General features: G+C 39.7%; 1 protein-coding gene across 2 annotated transcripts in view; it reads right to left on the reverse strand.

Annotated features, from left to right (window-relative positions):
- Reln (reelin) overlaps positions 1-21,822 on the reverse strand; it is a 447,612-nt gene that overhangs the window by 200,750 nt on the left and 225,040 nt on the right. For both annotated transcript variants that reach the window (XM_021190313.1, XM_021190312.1), the window contains exons 9-10: positions 13,828-13,924; positions 11,088-11,328 (exon numbers count right to left, since the gene is read on the reverse strand). In XM_021190313.1, the coding sequence (XP_021045972.1) occupies positions 11,088-11,328; positions 13,828-13,924 (338 nt within the window). The remainder of the gene's footprint in view (positions 1-11,087; positions 11,329-13,827; positions 13,925-21,822) is intronic.

Here is a 21,822-nt window from a genome sequence, read left to right on the forward strand (position 1 = left end):
GAAAACAAGCTTATTCCAAAGGCTCTTCCAGTAGCTGAGCATAGCATTACAGCTGTGTAACTATTCTATCACAGAAACCTCACATTTGCTAGCACGTGAAACACAAATAATATTCACCATAACAAGTGTGAAAATAGCAGCCTGGGTGAATTAAGATTCAGTTATATGACTAACAGCCAATTTTCACATAGGCTAAAAAACCAGTTTAATGTGTCTTCGAGAAGTTTCTGTGAGAGACAGAATGGTATCATTTTGAAGAAGTTTTAAAATCTCTTTTATTTTCTTCTAACCAATTCACAGAGTAGGTAAGCAATCAATTCTCAGTAGGTAACAATACTCAACACCAGAACTCAGTTCAAACAGAGGAGAAAGCTCTGTGTGTCAGCTTCTAGGCTTGGCCTAGGAATAACCCTGCAAGTTTTAAATAGTAAACTCATCTCTACGCTCTCAAGTGAGCCAGTGTCCTTATGGTTATGCCAAGCGGTGAATTCCTAAGTTACCTTAGACAATAACATACTGAGTCCCCTTCCTTCTAAGAAGTTGGTCATATACAGGCTTGCGTATATGAGTCCTGGGTAGGGAACCAGGCTAGTGTTGTGTCCTTATTTGACAATCTTGAAATTGATTACAAGGGGAGTCTGAGCCACTGAAAAGCAATGTTTTGAAGTCAACCTGGGTTCCTAGAAACTCTCCAAACTAAGAACTGAAGCCTAGATGACCCCATGGTAGACAATTCCTGAGCTTATAATGTGTTTCTTTCTACATCTCTGCAGAGAATCCAGGGTCTGCTTGCTTAAGGGCTGTGCGAACTTCTCCCTCCAATCTGACTCAATTAATGAAGGATCAAGGAAGGCAAGGCTAGAAGAACAGACTAGTGGGAACCATAAACAACCAGGATGATAAAGAAAGCAAGCTCCGGTCTGTACACATCCTCAAGGGCTCTGGAGGTTGGGGTTGGAGGACACGCTTCCTCTACCTGACGGCCAAGGGCTGGCACAAGCCATTATGTCTCTGATGTCCTCAGGTTTGCACAATGAATGCAGAATGGCGTCAGTAATACCTGCTCTCTTGATAGGTTGTGAGAAGTTCAGAGATTCAAAGCAGTTCATTTTAAATTTCCAAATATCAATAATATCTCTGAACACGTGCTCTTAAAAGACATGCACTAATGTATTTCAGCCTTAGCAGTAACTGTTAGGGAAACAGAATAAATACAATTTTTGTTTCTCACTATAATGGTTATTAAAATTCCTCAGATTGAATTAAAACCTTTAGAAAATTGTACAAGAATAGGCCATACAATAAAATATAGTAAAAAAAAAAATACTGCAAACCTTCACACATTATTATAGCAGATAAAATGATCAATTAGTTTAAAAGCCCTCCACAGTTTGGACAATTATCAAATATTCTCCTAACAGATAAAAACTCAAGGATAGGGGATGACAAATGTTGTTTTCTTAACAGATGAACTTGCATTGAATGACATCAAAATCCAGTATGCTAAAAACTCAAGTGCAGCATTTATTGAAACTATGAAGAGTTTCAGAAAATTGTTCTCAATTTTAATGTCCAGCTGTTTTTGTTCAACAGCAATTCAAACTCACTTCACTTGTAGGAATTAACAATTGAAAACCTAAACAACTTCAATAAACAAGCATAAGGTAGCTGCATGTATTTGGGCTAAACAAGGTGTAAAGTCTATGGCTAGTTCTATTTTTCTGATTTAGACCTTCCAATGTGACATCAATTATTGCTTTAATTACTTGTTTCATTGGTAAACCACATCTACTTAAGTACAACATATCTCTAATTTTGATATCCCCATGTCTTTAATGTGTTTTCTTCAGTCAATAAAATGGTATCTCTCCATTTTGCTGCTAAATGGATTTCCTTTATTTGACAACCAGAACACAGTGTAACTAAAGGACAAAAAACTGCCGTGCAGAAAAGCATCAACAGGAAACATCAGTGCAAATTCCTCAATATAACATGTCCTTGGCCACAATTCAGGTTAGCATTTTCTAAGCTTGCTCCCTCTACTCTGCGGAAAAGGTTAATGACTTCACCTCTGTACTTGTAAAAAGTACTTAAATCACCTCCACTGTTGTTTAATTAGGCCTTCAGAAAGAACACCAGAGCAACTCTTAATATTATCTCTCTAGGGCCGAACTACCCTGATGATTCTTTTAGGGGTCTACAGCCTTACAACTTGCTTCTTGATGATGCCCTCTTTGCTGAGAGGGGTCCGCTGGGTGTCAGGGCAACGCCAGCTTGTAGAGGGCCAGTGGCAGATGGAAAGAAATCTGCCTGGTGCGCTGTTCCCTCCACATGAGCAGAGAGCCATCCATTTCCTCCATTAAGAAGTTGTCACTCAGCCCACCCAGCTGGAAGACCATTTTTGATAGCCAAGCTGGCTGGTGGCAGACAATTCAGATACAAAGTGTGCTTTAAAAGGAAGCTAAAACATCATTTGTAGGAAAATTGAAAATGCATGGCTTCCACCACAGCCAATTTTTTAATGACTGTAATATTTTAAGTGATTATTTTTGCCACTTCAGATTGCTCCTTAGAGAGGAGAAGATTTTTAATTAAAATCTAGGCAATGCAAACAGATGAGATATGAGGAACAGAGGAAAGAGAAATAAGATGAATAAAATTAATTAAAATGGCATTGTTGGCAGAGCTGTAAATTAGCCACTGTCTGGCTGGAAATAAAATATACTGGCATATGAACTTGCGGATGAAAGTAAGAGGTGCTGTGTGGTGGCTGGGAGCTGATGGGCTGGCCTGCACGTTGTGTTTCCAAAGCCTTTTGTTACATAGATGCTATAGCTTTATCACATATTTTCTACCTTCGGGTTCAGTGTTTTTTAAAGATTCAGACTTCATGCCCCCAAATAGAAAGAAAATCCCCTAATAGGAAGAAAACAATTTTTCTCATGAGACAAAATAAATTTCTATTATTTTCCACACATTTGATTTCTAGGTAATTGAATGCCAGTTACAAACCTGAAAACTTGGCTGTGAATAGAGTCCAGGTGCAGGAGAGCTTTTCCTTTAGTCAACACAATAGAGTCAACCCTGGTGTGTGGATTCTAGGGAGCTTAAAGAGTGGGTTTTTTTTTCTCATTATTTTCTGGGATCATTAAACATTCACAGTTGAACCACACTGCACTAGGATTTATAAAGGTTCAACTTTTGGTATACTTTGTGACAAGTGTATAATTACTTCGAAATACTATCAGATCTGAAATGGAAATAGTGACAGATTTGAACTGGAGTAACCAGAGGAGGGATAACCATGTGAAATTCCATGGACAGTTCTCAGCCTCGTCTTTGGTGTTCTTGATTTTTACAGTGTTAGGTTTTCGTACTTGTCTTCTCAAATTAAGGACAGGATGCCAGGCACAACACAGGAGGCTGCAGCATAGCTTGGCATGGAAAAGCCAAGTTCATAATAAAACAGAATTGGCTTCACAACTTAAAGCCTTTTGAGATGATGGAGCCCCTGCTTCCTCATCTTCGAAATGGGGGTAATTATAAGGAATAGATGAGAGACCATAGGAAATATATTTAAAGATAGCAATATTAGGAATCCACACATATGACTCTTCCCTTCATGTTTGATCCATTTCTTTAATCATTTAATCATGCTACCACACAAGTTATTTTGTTAGGAGTTGTGCCTCATACAAAGATGAGGAAAGATAAAATTTCCTTATTGAATACTGTTTTAGCCTAATCAGCAATTATAATTGTCAGTTTCAATCCCAAACAAAACAAGACAAACATAAAAGGAACATGAGGCTCTGGGGATTTGTCTGAATGGTTATCTTCTGTCGAATTTATCAAAATTAGGTGTTTCTATGTTATTGCCACTGTTGTTCCAGTGACCTGGCTCATGTCCACATTTCACTGATGCTATTCCATATTAATTACTATACAAATAAACCTCACTGGGGGGAGACTGTGAAACACACACTACCACATTTAACCCTTCATCCCCAAAGTACTCTTATTAGCTTAACAAATTATATTCTGGCGCATTTTGTAATGTGTACCCACCTCTTGGGGGAAACACTATAAGAGCAGCACAGTCCAGAGTGAGGCGTACCCCAGGCAGAGGGGATCTGGGTAGACAGCATGCAATTAACCAAGCTGGAATCCAGCCAGGAAATCATAGTTATCATTCAGACTCCTAATGGAAGGAGGCATGGGAACATGGCTGGCCACAGGTCTTACTGCGCTCAGGTTTATCCTCATTAGAAACCCAGAACACAAGTCCCACACTAAACAGTTTGTACTACAGCAAACTGCAAAGCATAGATTTTTTTTCTTTTTTCTTTGCCAAGCAAAACTGATTGCTTCCTAATTGTGCTTTTACCTTGTAAAAAAGCAGAATCATGAAGGGAGTCGTTGAGCCATTTTCCCAGGGTACTGAATGGAATGTTACATAGAAGACAAACCAGGCACGGTGTCAGGAAAGCCTTGCTTCCCGGGGCTTTTATTTCCAAATGACAGGTTTAAAAATGATCCAGCTCCTCCTTGATTTCTCCTTTCACCATTGTCAAAAAATCATTTTTTTCCTCATTAGCCTCAACTTCCATTAAGATTTAAAATTTTTCATCCAGATTCATTTATATGTTTTTTAATTTGAACACGACTTTTCTTCTCCACTCATGATTCAGCTATTTGTGAGAATTAGCAACATTTGAGGGGTGATGGCAGACACTGAGAAAGAAGGTACAGTTCTGACGTGGAATGGAGACTTGCCTTCTGACCAGTAGAATAACAGATTTGTTAAATTCACTACATATAAGGACAATAAGAAAACTAACAGACTCTCATGTTCTCATTTAATGATTCCTCTTAATGGCCTATTGACTTCCCTAAGGGATACTGTCTTCACTGGGGTCTTTTGATGTTTGTTAGACTAGGAGAACTGTGGCCATTGCCTTATAATCAAAGGTGAATGTAGTAAAGGAGCAAACAAGTTAGATGAGAGAAGAGACAGAAACAGGACTCTTCTAAAGCTTGTAACTTAGTGATTGCAAACCCTTAGTATGAATTGCAGACGCCAATAAACTGCTTCTTAAAAGAGTTTCTAAATACACGTGTTCAAATCTCTTCGCAAGGGCAATCATCGCAACAGTCTTGGTGGCTGTCAGTGCTGACTTGCTTCTCAGAATAACTCGACGTAAACACACACAAGGAGGGACCTAGAGTTTTAGGCAATTGGGTAATAAATAGCAAAACACCATCAGGTGCAGGTAAGGCAATAAGAATGCGAAGGTTTCTTAAAAATGAGAGGCACGTGGCATAGCACCTATGTTCCAGTGACCTGCTTTTAATCTGTAGGCCAATTCCAGCTTTGACAGAAACCAGTGATTTATGCCTTTGCAAACTCAGCAGAACCAAGCTCATTGAGCAGATAGAAACACTTATAATGGACACTGAGCAAAGCTTTCTCCCTATTTATGCTTGTCTTACACACACACACACACACACACACACACACACACTCTTGTGCACACACATGCACACACATACACACACAGAGGTATGCACACAGGAGACAGCAAAGAGTCAAGGATGGTTTATACTTTCAAGATAAATTTTGCACCTGCCATGAAAGACGTATGCAAAAAGACAAACAAAATGAGACAGTGGCTTGAGCAATACACAGCCATGTCATATTGACGCATTCAGAAATTCTACTTCATGGGGTACTATTGAAAGATGAGAAGAGAGAGAAAAATTCTACTCAAAGCTCTTTCTACCTCCGTTATCCCCGGTTCTCCTGGGAGCGATTCACTATCATTTGCAACCTTCCTCTTGGATGGCAAAGCAATGGTAAGCAGGCAGCTGTAGCCGCTCTGGGCTGACCCCCCAAATTTACAAAAAATACTTTCCTTTGAGCCTGAAATTATGTTCGAAAATTGCAAGATGCAAATCTGAAAAGGTGAGAGAGATGGCCCTGGTGAACTTGTAAGCTGTGTTTTCAGTTGCTGAATGCTGATCAACATGATGCCAAGGCTGCGGAAAAGGTCTTTCCTGTCTGTACCTACAAGGCTTCATGAAATGCGCCCAATAGAACTGCTGTCATAACCATCGTTCATCACAACCACGGCTATGCTACTATTATTATTTTCACCCATTATGTGAAGGATCCACGTGGTTTTCATGATACTGCAAGCATCATTTCTGAGTGTGAGAACCTTACCCAGCAGGAAATGCTAAACCTTGATAGTCTTAAATAGAAAGAGCCAAAATATTCAGCTCAGATCCTTTAATCCTTGATTAAACCAAAATCACTCACAGCTGGTGCACAGAAGTTGCCTTGCGATTACTCGTTCTCCCTCATGAGGCTCGAAGGTGGGATCTCTGACTCTTAAACACGTTCTGAACACCCACAGCTTCAGACAGAAGCCCTGATGTGGTAACAGCAGCTAGTCTAACAACTGCATTGATGAACTGATACTATAACCTACTTTAGTATAGTATAAACTGACACTAATCCCTTTCACTTCTAGAAAAAGACACAGACGGGAAAAGTCTCATTCTGTGAAAGAAGTCTAAATCACCATTGCCAGCAAAGGAAACGGGTGATTTAATAGAGCATGGGTTTCAGGCTCTCCCTGGGCTAACGGGATATGTTTGTGCTGGGTGCCTGCAGTGGGAGGGGTGTGTGGGAGGTGCGACAGAGGCAGCACTCTGAGGAAGTTATTTCACTTCCCCCAGTTTATCTACTGGCATTTAAAGTCGCCGGTACTTAGAATTGATGGGAAATAAAGATAACGCTGTTGATTGGAAGCACAATAGAATGTGGTACACCTTTCCTCCCATGTGGGAAAGTTCTTTGGGACATGCCTCGGAAGATGAGGCAGGACTGGGCACAGAAGGATGGATGAGAAACTACCTTGGAAACCTCTAACCAGCTACTGAATCAGTTTACTGAATCAAAAACTACAGCATAGGGTTGGGGATGTTGTTCAGTGGTAGAGTGTCTCCTCACATGTGCATGCAAGGAGGTCCTGGGTTCAATCCCAGCACCATGTGTCAATCAAACACAACTATGAGAGCAGGTTCTATAGTAAAAGCTGGATTCTTACAGGTGCAGTTGGCAGTAATTACTAAAGATCCAAGAATACCCATGACCCTCTACAGCTCTGAGATGTAAGCTGGTGACGTATATCTACAGGTCCCTGGGTCATGTGACACCTTAAGCTAATCACTCTGTCTAGCCTTTTGCCACTTTTGCTCTACTTGGGATTACCAGTGATAGTTCAGATGAAACCGTAAATATTTTCAGAGAAATTGGAACATTTGGAGAAGATGAGAGAAATCCAGCCTGTGGTGACATGGACTCATTTTTCTCTTTCCTTTTTTGAGCGATTAAACATGGTCTTTGAGACCAGCAGCTGGACAATTTAGTCAGAACTGTGTATATTCATAACAGCTTCACTTTATCAACATTAGTATTTAAGAAAGTGATGCACACACACACACACACATACACACATAATATACATTTTTCTTCTCTTAATCATGGGTGAGTTTTTTCTTTGACTTAATTAAAATATAAGTTTCTGGAAACATTTAATAAACTAAAACACATGTAATCCTTATAATTAAAGTAAAAAAGAAAGCAACATTTAAAACACTCCCATGGGGAAATGAGATATTTTCTAAGTAGTTGTATTCAGTTTTCATCTTAAAGAAAGAAAATAATTAATATCTGACAAAGGCATTTCGTATAATTAAAAAACAAATTTTAGTTTATAATTCTGAATCATCTAGTCAAAGAAAAGTTTTTCATTTTATTTCAAACAAAAATCAAAAGAGTGGTTATACAAATGAGTTAAAAGAACAAATTCTAAGATTTGACTAGGGCATGTGTTTCAAGTTTTCAAAAGAAATATTGGAGTAGAACTTCTATCTGGCAGGTGACTTAAAGTCAATAAAATAAATCATTACCACAGTGACATTTTTTTTCCTTAGTAGACCAAGCTCCTTAGGCAATTCTCTGCTGCGTGGTTAGTAAGCTTATGAGCGAGACAAAGGACTAAAAAGGAAAAAGCATTCTCTACCCAAAGTTTTAATTTAATTAAATTTCTCACTGACATAAACGCAGACTTCATGCATTTTTACCATGGGTGGAACCAAAGTACATGCCTTAAGAAACCAAGTAGCTAATTAGATTAGTATAATTGCTTGTAATAGGAGGCAGAAATGCACATGCATTTACTAGAGGGCACGAGAGTCAGATGATAAAGAATCAGGCTAGGGAAGGGCTCAGAGCTGCTTGTTAGTGTAAAGTAGAGGCACCAGAAAGCCCTCTTTCAATGCAGTGGCAAGAAGACATCACTTGGAGAACCCCGACAAAAGTTCTCTGTGCGAAAGGAATTTGTGGACTCTTTCTAAGGCAGCTGCAGCTTTGGGCTGTGTCAGAAATTTGTCAGTAAGAGGTCTCATGGGATGTTTTCCTGAACGGCACAGAGAGGATGCCTATTTTCAAGACCAGTCTACAGCTGTAATCTCATCACCATGTGCTGAAATGACTACAAGTTTTGACTGCTTGAGGAAGGAGAGTTTCTGGGTTGAGACCAATTTGCAATTATTTTTTCTTGTATAGCCCTGAAATAAATTCTCAAAAGGAGGTAAGCAGGCCTCTACAATCCTAGATACCAAAGAGGCAGAGGGCAGAGACAGAAGCACCATAACTTTGAGATCTATATGGACTCAATGTTGAGTTCAAGATCAAAGTGGGTGCTGTGGCTTGAATATGCTTGCTTGTCCCAGGGAGTGACACTATTTGGAGTAGTTGTCGTCTTGTTAGAGTAGGTGTGTTACCACGGGCATGGGTGTGGGTTTTAGAACAGTCTTATGATCCTAGTTGCCTGGGAGCAGCCTTCCTAACAAGATGTTGAACTCTCAGCTCCTCTGGTGCCATGTCTGCCTGGATGCTGCCATGCTCCTGCCCTGATGGTAATGGATGGAACCGCTGAACCTGTAAGCCAGCCCCAATTAAATGTTGTCCTTACAAGAGTTGCCTTGGCCATGGTATCTCTTCTCATCACCATGAGTAAAACCCTAAATCAGACACTGGCAACTTGATGAGAACTTGTACCCCTGCCCCAAAGAGTAAAAAGAGAGCTGGGAATGTAGCTTAGTGCTAGAACACTTGCCCAGTATGTAAAAGGTCCTGGGTTATTTCCCTATATTGTGTACACACAAAGGAGGAGCTCTTTCAAAGCCTTTATATTCTCTATCTAACACAGGATTGTTTTGCATCAGTAAGTCATAGATAAAAAATAAAAAAATCTGTAAGCTAAATTTCAATTTATTTCTACATATTAGAGACATGCAGGGATCCAGTTGAAGGCTTAATGGCTTTTTTGTATTAGTTTTTTATTGCAGAGTCTCTCTCATCAGGCAAGCTTGGGACTGCTATCCCCATCCAACAGGTGACAACTGCCCTAACTTCTGACCCACTTCCTGCTGACTACTTATCACTTGCCCTAACAACACCAAGAGCTAGGTGTCCAAACTGAAGCCAACTTTAACTAGTCTTGTGAATTTGTTCCTCCTCCTGTATTTTCTTGCCTCAGTAAATAACACCCTTGCCAGTCTATGCCCAAAACTTGTCATCGGCCATCCCTTCCTCTTCTTTATCAGTCCCCAATCTCCTCCATTCCCTGTTGACAAAATCTGAAATATGACCACATTTCTCCATCCTCTCTCCCTTAATCCTGCCTAATAAGAGCTCTCATTGAACCATTTGTAAGCAACTCCTTGGTCTTTCCAAATACTCCTGTAACTCAAAGCTTTCTCTTAGAAGAACAATTTCAAATACCAATGTAACTGCCTTTGATTTAAAGTACCTCAGTGGATATGATCTCAAGATATAATTCCAATACTACAGCAGCTAGCAAATCTTCAAGGCCTTCTCACTTGCCACAACACCAGAATTACTTACCATGATTCTCAAAATATATGAGAGAACTGTTTAGAACTCCATTGAAGGGTTTCTGTTTTATGTATTCACCATCTAGGCCCGTGGGTCTCAGCCTTCCTAACCATCTGACCTTTAATACAATTCCTCATGTTGTGGTGACCCCAGCCATGAAATTATCTTATTGCTACTTCATAACTGTAATTTTGCTACTATTATGAGTTGTAATGTAAATCTCTGATATGTAGGATATTTGATATGTGATCCTCCCCCCACCCCCACCCCCAAAGAGGTTGCAAATCAAAGGTTGAGAACCACGAATCTAGAATGTCTATCTTAGTTTGAAGCTGTTGTTAGAGAAAATCACAGCCTGGAATTTCTAATAGTTTCTAATAGTTTGGGAAGTTAGAGTTCCAAAATCAAACACTAGAAGACTTAGCAAGGGCCTACACATCCTTAGTCTTGCTATGTCCTCACATGCTGAGAGTCAGAGAGTTTTCCTTCATAAGGATACTAATCCTCCATTCATAGATTACTCATATTTATGACTGAATGACCTCATAGTTGCTCTATTTTCTAGCTCCATATGATAATATTATAACACACAAATGGGTAGAAGACACCAACGTTCAGTTCAAGCCTCTATACATGAGATCTCCAGTTTTCAGAGTGCTATTCCTCCTTCTACTTGGCCACTTTATAAGCACCTGTCAGTATTTGCATATATTCTCAATTTTCTGGATAATCTTCTTAATGCCCCAAGCCTTGAGTTAGTGCTGTCTCAAAACTCTAAGCTTTCCCAGAAAAAGACAAGTGGGCTATTCTGTATTTGCACAGCTAGGTACCTATCTGCTTGCCACAAACAAGGAAAGAAATGTATTTGCCTTTTCATGTTACAGGGTTCAGTCCAGTCTGAGTTCTCAAACAACAGTTAAATGAATGAATGAAAGAATGAATGAATAAATAAATAAATGTTTTTTTTTTTAAAGTGGTATCACAACCTTAAAAGGCACGATATGAGATATAAGAATGTTAGCACTCAAAGACCTGTCTTGGAAAAGTTATCTTGAAGTAACTGGTTCAGTGAGCCTTGGGTTTCTAAGGGAAGAGAGGATGAAAATGTTCAAACCTTGACCGTTGCTCCAGGGAAGAAGAGCCAGTTGCCCGTGTCTACTGGGTCAAGACTGTCCTCCAGAATGACTTGTCTGTGGGCCGAATTGATGACCAGGATGTTATCCAGGGCCCAGCAGGCCTCATACACCTCACCCACACGCAGGCTGTCCTGTCTCCACTGGAACTGCACGTTCTCCCCTTTGGCTTCCTCAGGAAGGTAGAGGATGTGGATGACTGTGCTCACATTGGAAGGGGCTCTGGAACAAGTGTGAGAAGGAAGGTCAAGCTCACAGTTCAGACCACAGCCTCACGTGAACACGTGATGCTCATTACAGACCAAATGCAAGCCTATGCTCCAACCGCTTGTTACAGTTTTCCTATTAAAGCAAGTACTAAGTGTGTTCAAATCCGTCAGGAAAAGAACAGTGGCAGAGAAGGTGGCACAAGCTGCTATAATAATACAAAAGGAGTCAAACTGTATCTAGAAGAGTTTTGGCACATGGTAGATATCCCTTTAAAAATCATTCATTTGATAAGAAAAAAAGAAAAAAATTGAAATCAAGTAATGTTGATTCTTACTTTGAAATTATGCATCAACTGGAGGTCATTGTATATAACATGTTTAAGAAAAGTGATATGTTTAAGATAAGTATATGTACATATATGTGACATGTTTATGTATCCATATTTGTATGTGTGATATATATGTGATATGTTTAAGTATATAATAGATACATGGTATATTTAAGTGTACATACATACATATATTATATGTGGTCATTATATAATAGTCATTTTATTTTTAGTCATCAGATACATTTTTATATCTGATGACTGAGTGAAATTAGGGATTTGTCATAGAATTAAATGTATTCACTTATAATTATTTACAATTTTATGCAGGCCAATTTTTAAAAATTGGTATAATTTAACACACTTTTAATATAATATCCATTAGAATCTAGCTCTTTCTGTTATATAATACAAGTTTTATTAATCATTTTATTCTACCAAAGTAGAAATCTGCTGTTGTAAAAATGATCGTTTAGCTGAGATTAAAAATGGTGCTAAAATGCAAACTAGTGGTAGGCTGGGCTGCTATAAATCAGGTTTGGAAGGGCTGGGGAACAGCCGTATTTTTCACCCACCAGTGAAGCACACATATATCTTCAGAATTGTCAGTGGGGTTATAGATGGTGTATCTCACCTTTGGGGGCAATCAATTCCCTTCTCATTTACAATATTTTATGGTGAGTATTTTTTTTAGCTTCAAAAAGAATTTAAACTGAAGAAGAGAATGTACTTTGGTGTTCAGACGGTGGTTAGAAAAATCTTTCGTGCTGATCACCAATGGTAAGGGCATTTTGCATGCAGAAGTATGGCGGCTTGGTATGCAGCCTAAAATTCAAAGTTTCATTTCATGAAAAAATCTAATGTACTCAGCTGAATGTGATGTTCCTTTGTGCAATCAAATGTGCACTTTCATTCTTATCACTTGAAAAGCATATAGTGCTTTTCTAGCAAGAAATACACATTATAATTTACTTCAGTTATGGTATAATATAGTAAAAGAAAGCTGTGGATATAAAGGTAAAATTTCTATATGTATGTTGGTTTGATTACATCCATTCAGATGTTAAGTATCCGATGTGAATGCATTTTCAAAACAGAAAATATAAAGACTAGCAAATATTGTCATAAATTTGACACAGCATGTTAGAGCTCAGTGTGCAGTAACTACCAGTAAATTATACAGCATCCAGGCATGGGGGAATCAGTTATTAAAATCCTGTCTTAGAATTACCTTTTCCAGTTTTGTTAGACTAAAGCTTGTGGGTTGTATTCGTTTTTTAATATACTTCTGGAAACCTTGTACAAATTGGCTAGTATTAAAGATTATCAACTTAATTTTTCTTCTGCTTCCTTAAACAGATCACTGTCCTCTTAATATAGAGAAAAGAACTAATGGAATAAAATGTCACAAAATTGATGGAAAATATTCTACTTAAATGTTGCCAATGTAAGAACCAGCCCAGTTGCCACAATCCCTTTAATACGGATTAATTTAATGTGGGGCTCTGGCCCTCAGCACAGCAGGCGCTGTGTCTGTATTGGTTTCCTTTTCATTTTACATCTGGAATCAATCATCTACTCTGAATTTTAGTTCCTGGTTAAAACTCTGCAGTAGTGGTAAAAATGATCTGGTATTTTCTAAGCTCATCAAATCCTTCCAACTTTAGAGTTCCTTTTACCTGGAGCATCCTATTTCCTTTTCTCATCGGAGAACTCTTGACGTAAAGAAGATATAGGATAGGCCTGCGTGATTTCAGAAGTGAAGTGGCAGATGATGCAAAAAGCTATGTACCCCTACCACCACGGACAGGGATGGATGCAGGCGGTTGTTACAGGTCATGCTCTCAGCTCTGGATGCCAGGCACAGACAGGTCACCTCCTGCCGGTCACAGCTGGTGATGTTATGTGGCAAAGGATACTCTCTCAAAAGATATGATGCCAAATGTGCTGCAGGCCAAAACAGGTCAGTACAAGGAGTACTGATGGTAGGAGCTTATGAGTGGGAGGGTTACACTCTATTAGCATCTTCCTCACGTAGTAATTATTTATGCTCAGGACTTGAGGAATGAACAACCGAAGCATTTGAGCCATAAAGAAAGACCTCTAGATAGAAGGAAGGCAACCAGAGGTGCAGACTTCTTCTCACAACAGATCTGGAACAAATACTTGAAATGATAACGAACCTAATTTTCTCCAGCTGAATCCAATCAGCGGTATTGTTCTTGGCGTATGACACGGAGATGCTGGGGTCAGAGTAACTAAAGCGACATGATCCTGACCCTATAAATAAGAGTAACAACAAATTTCACAGTTAAAAACCAATGCGATTACAGGTAATATCCCTGTCAACATTTCAATTCCCTATAAGTATTCCCCTGTAAATATTTTCAATATTTTAAAAGTATCTAAATGTTTCCTCCATTACTCCTACTGTGTCGAATTTTCCCGTGTTCTGTGATAATGAATATAATCTAATAAACAACCTTAGGAACTGGAAGGAAGGAGAAAAAGATACATTTCCTGTTTCTTTGGAGACACATGAACTATTTTACTTAGATTAAAATAAACAGTTCTGTAGAAAGAAATATCTAAATTTACAGAATGATTAACAATGCCATGATTGCTCTTGAAGGTTAGTATCAATTGATAGCGATTATTTTAAATGGTATATGACTTGTTGATTTGGGGCAAAGTCACCATTCTCTGTATGTGTGCTAGTTAAAGGAGGCAGTAGCATCTGGGGAAATAAAACACTGAAAACACTCCAGTTCTAAACACATTCTGACAGCTGGAGGTGTGACAGGTATGACTTTACCGCAGCTCAACACTTGGTATTTAAGACAGAGACATAATACCTCACCATGAGTATTTGGCAGTTGCTTCTCATCATTATTTACAATATTGGAGTATGAATTCCAAAGGAAGTTCTAGAACTGATGAAGAGTTTGAGTATTTTCAATGAGTTCATATAATGAAGAATGGTCTGAGTATAATTTCAGGGATCTCAGAAAAACCCAAACAGCCATCAAGCATTTGCTTCAAGTTTACTGTAACTAATATATCAGAGGTTTTTATATAGCAATAAAAACAAATGATCCAAAAGAAAAAGAAACAGTACAATTTGTGTTTAACTTCCACCCATCTGCTACAAGAGCCTCTGTTTCAGCAAATAGCATCTGTTGATGGTTTTCCATTTGTAGTAGTCAGGGCGCAAGCGTTCATCAGACTCATTTATTTCATTTCAGTGGTGTTTAGTAAAAAAAAAAACCAGTTAGTTTGAAATTGCCAAAGTTGTCAATGTGCCAAAAGGCCAAACAGCAGTTTACCTAGATTTATTCTCACAGCTGAAATGCAGGTGAAAAGGGGCGGAAGGAAGGGGTACCCAACAGGACACCCCCGGCTATCCTGCTTACAGGGAAACTCGCCTTATGCCACTGCAACTGTTGTGAAAGTCTACCTTTCATGAGCAGTTGGTTAAAATAAACATCAAACTGTGTGGCTGGAAATGGAAGCTGGCAGGATCCGTGGGACAAACCACACAAGAATGAGGTCTGGAAGGGAAAGGCATTTCAGGGGAAGTCCAGGCTAGTTTGAAGATTTATGTTCTATTTGCATGCTTCTTTCATGTTTTGCATGTCCCAAGGGCTTAAAAGTCAATGAATGAGGTGACTCCTTGTAAAGGAAAGAATGACAACCAGAAAGTGACATGCAGAATGCAAACTCTTGCAAACTGTTTATAAAGCAAGCATAGAGACAATGCTGACACACATCAAGTAGATACTGAAAACATCCCAATCACACTTACGTTTTCTATCGGTTTTCTCATGCTGCCTTTACGGTGTTATGAGAGCAAACTTCCAGCCTATGAATCAGACACGCTTGACTCTTGACTCACTTTCCCTCAGCCACTGGATCATGAAATTCTCTCATGTCTAAAGTGAGTTCTTTAATCCATGTCCTCTTCCCCACCGTCTAAGGGGTCCTCATCAGCTCTTGCTGGGTGTCTGTGACTGTGATTTGCTCATTATCTTACCTCTCGCCCCCTCTGACTTCACTTGTGTTCCTTCTATAAATGAGTGAGTCTCCTGCACCCTCGTTTATTAATTAATTATTAACCTCATTTACTAATTCCCCAGTCTCTCAGCACATTGCCTCCAGCATAAAGAGATCAAATAGGTACTCTTAAGAATGAACTGTACCATGGTGATCATAAAGGGTTCCAGTGAAGGGGTGTTCACCTAGGAGACCACGGCTTGGATTCAGGGTACAAGTGGCCTACCAAGAGAACCCAGATGAGAACTGGCAGCTGGGGGATGCACCCGCTGGAGAAGTGTTCATCTTTGGAGATCTGCCTTACTCAGAGTCTATTCCTGAGTCACTCTTGCAAATGGTACCAGTCCAGTGGATGAATCATACCCCATACTCAGTCAGAGGATAAAACTGTTCCTCACAGAAACTACTTTGAGAATAAAATGCCCCCTGTCACATAGATCCCAGTCAGTAGTATTGTGAGATCTGTTCTTTCCCAAACTCAACATGGCTGTTTGACCCTTGTGTAGGAGAGGGGGGGAGTTAGTAACTCTTCATTGCATTCTTTCATACCCTAGTGCCTAATACTACTGCCAACTTCCTGTAACCAGATGTGATATACAGAATTACTGTTTCTACAAGACTCTTTCATATGGAGTGGGGTACCTGAAACAGGTGGTACCTCTTTATTTCCTCTCACATCAAAGGTGTCTGGCACATGTAAGACCAGATAATAAAGACGATGCTAAGTGTTAAATGCAAAATACCCCCGCTTGCAGATCCATCTCTCAGATGCCAGATCACATTTAATGCAATCACTCCCCGTAAAAATAGCAGCATCGTAAGAATTACTGATGGAAGGAAGCTCACTGAAACCATAGCAACAACTATGGTCTAAGAGAAAATGATGGGCTTAAAATGGGTACCCAGAAAGCAGAGGCAGGTAGGTTGCTTTAGGCCTGCTGGGTCTGTTTAAGAGTTCCAGGAGAGCCAGGGCCAGGGCCACATAGTGAGACCTTGTCTCAACAACAACAACAACAACACAAAAACTTTAAGCACTTGGTTTTTTCCCAACCTATGAAAAAAGTCTGTTAACTTTTATTTTAACTCACAAAAAAACGAATAAAGTATACTGTTACTAAATAAAATCAGTGAACTTCTCACATTTACTGAAGATGCAACATACCCAAGAAATCTGGTTACCATGTAGTGCTCACAGACAGATGACCACCATGCCCACTCTTTGAGGGAGGGCCATATAGTTTATGTTAAAGGGACTTTATTAGTTCTGTCTAGGTATCTTAGTTGTCAGTTCTTAATTTTAAGTGGATAGGATGCTGACTGATAAAGATGCACAGATACCAACAGTCATTTACAGCATTATTTTTTTGTTTTACTCTCAATATTGATTTTATTGTTTCAAACTTAAGGAAACATATTAAGGGTAGTTCATACAATACCATTTACTCTGATTTGCTATTAGCTTACACTAATCATTATTACTTTTCTTTTCTTTTTTTATTAGATATTTTCTTTATTTACATTTCAAATGTTATCCCATTTCCTAGTTTCCCCTACAAAAATCCCCTATCCCCTCCCCCTCCCCCTGCTCACCAACCTACCTACTCCCATTCCTGGTCCTGGCATTCCCCTATACTGGGGCATAGAGCCTTCACAGGACCAAGGGCCTCTCCTCCCATTGATGACCGACTAGGCCATCCTCTGCTACATATACAGCTAGAGTCACAAGTTCCACCATGTGTTTTCTTTGATTGGTGGTATAGTTCCAAGGAGCTCTGGGGTTACTGGTCAGTTCATATTGATGTTCCTCCTATGGGGCTTCAGACCCCTTCAGCTCCCTAGGCACTTTCTCTACCTCCTTCATTGGGAACATTGTGCTTTGTCCAATGGATGACTGTGAGCATCCACTTTTGTATTTGCCAGGCACTAGCAGAGCCTCCCAGGAGACAGCTATATAGGGTTATTGATCACTCATAAATGTCTGTACAGCAATAGATCTTTTTTTTAACCAGTATTTCACCTCTGGTTTAGGACACACTTGCACTGCAGTATAATGGAAGTCATCCATTGTCTGTGATAAAGGTGCTGGGTACCACCTTGAAACTGTCCAGCAGGAAGCAGCCCGACTCTTCAGTGAGAAGTCTTGAACTATGCCACTGACCTGGATCTTTGAATCTGTGCTATTTAAAAACCCTATGTAGCATGATCAAGTTACATATAAGAACACTAGATTGTCTTATGACTTCTCAACATTTACATTTAAAATTCTGTCCTCAGATCATAGTTGTTGACTGTAGGGTATATATTAAGACAAAGAGAACATATGGATAACAATTTCCTTTTTCCCCACACACCACAAGACTACATATGTCACATTTCCTTTATATTCCTGTTTTCTACCTATTTCTTGCTATAATGAGCTATTTCTTTCCTAATTGAAACTGTACCCTTCTTCTAATGTCTCTCTGCCTTGCCCAGCATCCTCACCTTTGGGTTCTGGTGAGCACCATTCTAGTCCCTAGTAGACCCAAACTGTTTTAATCTTCTCTTTTCTCTACATTTACCCACGCTGGTTCTATTACTTACTTCTCGGGCATTTATTAAAACCTATCCTGTAAGGACCCAGAACGATGGTAAATATTCTTTATCAAGTGGACAGGTAGGATCTGGAATTACCCACGAGACAAACTCCTGGGCATGTCTGTGAGGGAATTTCTAGTTTTGGCTAAGTGAAGTAGAAGAATAGACAGTATATGTCAATGATATCATTCCATGAGCTGAGGATGCTGATTGAATAGAATGAAGAAAATAAGTGAGCTGAGCACCAGCCTTTGTCTCTGCTTCCTGATTGTGGATGCCCTGGGACCAGCTGCCTCACGCTCCTGCCACCATGCTGTCCCTGATACAATGGACTGCACTTCAGATTATAGGATAAAATAAACTCCTTCTTAACCTGCTTTTGTCAAGTATCATTTTCATAGCAATGAGAGAAGTAATCCAGATTTATCTCTCCCAAGGGGTTCCTATTTAGAGATCCAAAGGCTACTGCCTATCTCCAGTAGACATCTAATATTTAGTCAGACAAAATTAGAAACACTGTTTTCCCACTCTTTAGAGTGATATTTTCTGATAAATTGTCTACAAGTCGCTATGCGTAGGGGTTAGGAGAGCAGAAAATCTGTTCTACTTAAATTTGACACTATCCATCAAGAAATAAAAATCCATCAACCTAAAAAGAGCTTCTGTGAACAGCCAGGTTCTACTCTATGCACCCCACTTCATGTGCGCCCACGACAGCTGATAAATGGGAATCAGAACCAGGCATAGCAGAACCCAATTCATAATACGCTTGGTGCACAGAACACACACTCCTGTTTCTTTTTTCCTTTAAACCATACACAGTGTCTGAAATGCCTTACACACTCAGAGCATGTTGGGACATGTTTCTGTGGCTTTATTTCTACTTAGGACCATCAGTTAATAGGACTGTTATTGCTTTGTTATTGACAAACAGAAAAACACAAATACTCAAGCGTGTGTGTGTGTTTGGAAGTAGGAAAGAGAAGGGGAAAATGATGTAATTATATCATCAAAATTGAAAAAAAATAACTTTAAAAAGAAGTCAGTTACCCTGGTATGGTATTGGCATTAAAATTAAATGTCAGATTTCAGGTTACCTGCACTTGTACCCTAATGATTCAATTCTAATGGTGACCTGAAAATCTACCACTAAGCCATGCCCCAGCCCTTATCATTGCAATCCCCCCAAAAATTTATAGCAAACTTGGTCTGAATCTCAGTTAAAAGTTGTAACTAAAATTAATTATGGGTTCAATTAATTATAAAATTGATGCCTGGTCCTATGTAAATAGTAGTGTTCCTATTATAATTTGGAAGAAATAGACAGGTAACGTTCTGCCTTTCTGCCTTTGTAAATGGCAGCTAGGCCACAAGGATAAGCAATCAATTAATGAGTCAACACACTATAAAAAGTAAGCACTCACGTCAGGGCCATGTGGGAACCCAGAATTCTACACTCTTATTCAGTCTTATTTCTCCTGACTTTAGCTGTCATTCTGATAAAAGCAGACCCCAGACCAGCCCTTCTCCCCTATGAGGAAAAGCATTGTTTATTATCCTGTTTACACAGGTTCTGTGACAGCCAGAGATCCGTCTGCACGGCTCTGACACCGTCCACTCGTTCTGTTGGGCTCACTCACACACTTCGAACCCCTGTGAATGGTCACACTCTCAGATCCCTGCCTTTACCTGGCCACCGTCAATGTGATTCTCCTCCACCACTCTCAGAATCTGGATTTAACTTCCTAGTGCACAGCTATGTCCACAAACACTCATTTGGCCATGTCCTCCTCCCTCCAGAGCTTTCGCTCTACCAGAGCAGAGATTTCATTTCTCAAATCCTGTCCCCCAGCTCTCACTGAAGAGCTGACTGAACATTTATCAAATGAAATAAATGTTCTCCAGACTTAACTCTTGGCCATGTACTAACAGCATCATGGTGTCGTCACCGTTGTAGCTCCTCTTTCCTCAGGACAGCCTCTGTCCACCAGAATGGAGACTGAAACTGGAGCTGTCTTCTAAGCTTGCACTGAGACAGTGACAATGCTACACCTTTGCTCTTGTTTTAACACTGCCCTTTGGTGACACAAATCAACAACTGGGAAAGTAAAGACCCAGCAACTACTCCTGCATCTCTGGTGTGGGTACCCTTCATCACTAAGACAGTCAACATAACAAACATGCTTCCTGATGTGGTGCTCTCAATAGGTCTGGCCTGCACAGATGCATGGGTTTGAATGCTTGCCCTATAGGGAGTGGCACTACTGGGGGTGTGGCCTTGTTGGAGGAAGTGTGTCACAGCAGGGGCAGGATTTGAGGTCTTCTATGTTCAAGCTAAAATCAGTGAGACATGCAATCTTGTTCTCCTGTCTGCAGATCAAGATGTAGAACTCTCAGCTCCTCCAGCACTAGGTCTGCCTGGATGCCACCATGCTTCCCACCATGACAACAATGGAGTAAACCTCTGAACTGTAAGCCAGTGCCAATTAAATTATTTCCTTTATAAAGGTTGCCATGTTCATAGTGTCTCTTCACAGTGATGGAGAGCCTTTCTAAGACATCTGACAAAATGCTTTCCTGGATAACTTGTTCACTTGTTATCCCCAGTTCTAAGATATTACAGTACAATGGCAAAACATTTATGCAATAATAAAAACAGGCACCTTTTTTTTTGTAAAACAAGGAGTTTCCAGGGGCATATTTTCCTTCACTTACTCAATGGTGGGTAGAGGGTTCATTTGGTGTGAACATCCCCTCTCCCCATAATTCTCTCCTAATTACATGAACATCAAAATATGTGTGTCAACAAATACACGCTGTAAAATCTAATGCTATAGAACATTCTGAATATAAAAGAAGACCCTTGGCCTCAAAACCTACATTAATTTGTACATTGATTTATGTTCTTGATTAGAAATCAGAACACAAAACTCAGCAGTGTGTAGCCATCTCCATGGACCTTGGCAATGAATAGGATACAAGCAAACAATGGAATAGTACGTGTTAAAGATGCCATGGGAACTTGAAAGGAAAAGCAGAGGGTACTGGCAGGAGACAGTTACAAAAGGCCATCAATTTGTCAGGATGACTTACTGCAACGTATATAAACACAGTGCTTAAGTCTAACATATTTACTATGGACCAAATGCATTTAACACTGAGCCGACATACATGTCCTGGCACCTTCCAAGGCCCTGTTGGGAGCTCTAGCAACATGTTACATGACAGTATTTTAAAATATCTGCTGTCTCTATTCTTACAACCCTCTCAAGCTGCCTCTCACTCCAGCCAGGGGTGATGGCGGCACTGGGAATTTTGATAAGGAAAAGCTAATTTGAAGGTTCATTTATTGTGGGTTGCTCGGACATGTTTCTGCAGTTTTCTCTATTTTAAAGTAGAGTTATTCCCAGTATGAAAAGGGCTTCTAGGAGCTCCTACAGCCCGCTGTGCTGACGCACACAGCACTGTGACTCAAAGGCGACGATGACACATTGGTTAATGAATGACGTCAATTCAAATACAAGTTTAATATTAGTCACTGCACAGAG

This window comes from Mus pahari, chromosome 2, assembly GCF_900095145.1.
Source record: "Mus pahari chromosome 2, PAHARI_EIJ_v1.1, whole genome shotgun sequence".
Lineage (NCBI taxonomy): Eukaryota > Metazoa > Chordata > Mammalia > Rodentia > Muridae > Mus > Mus pahari.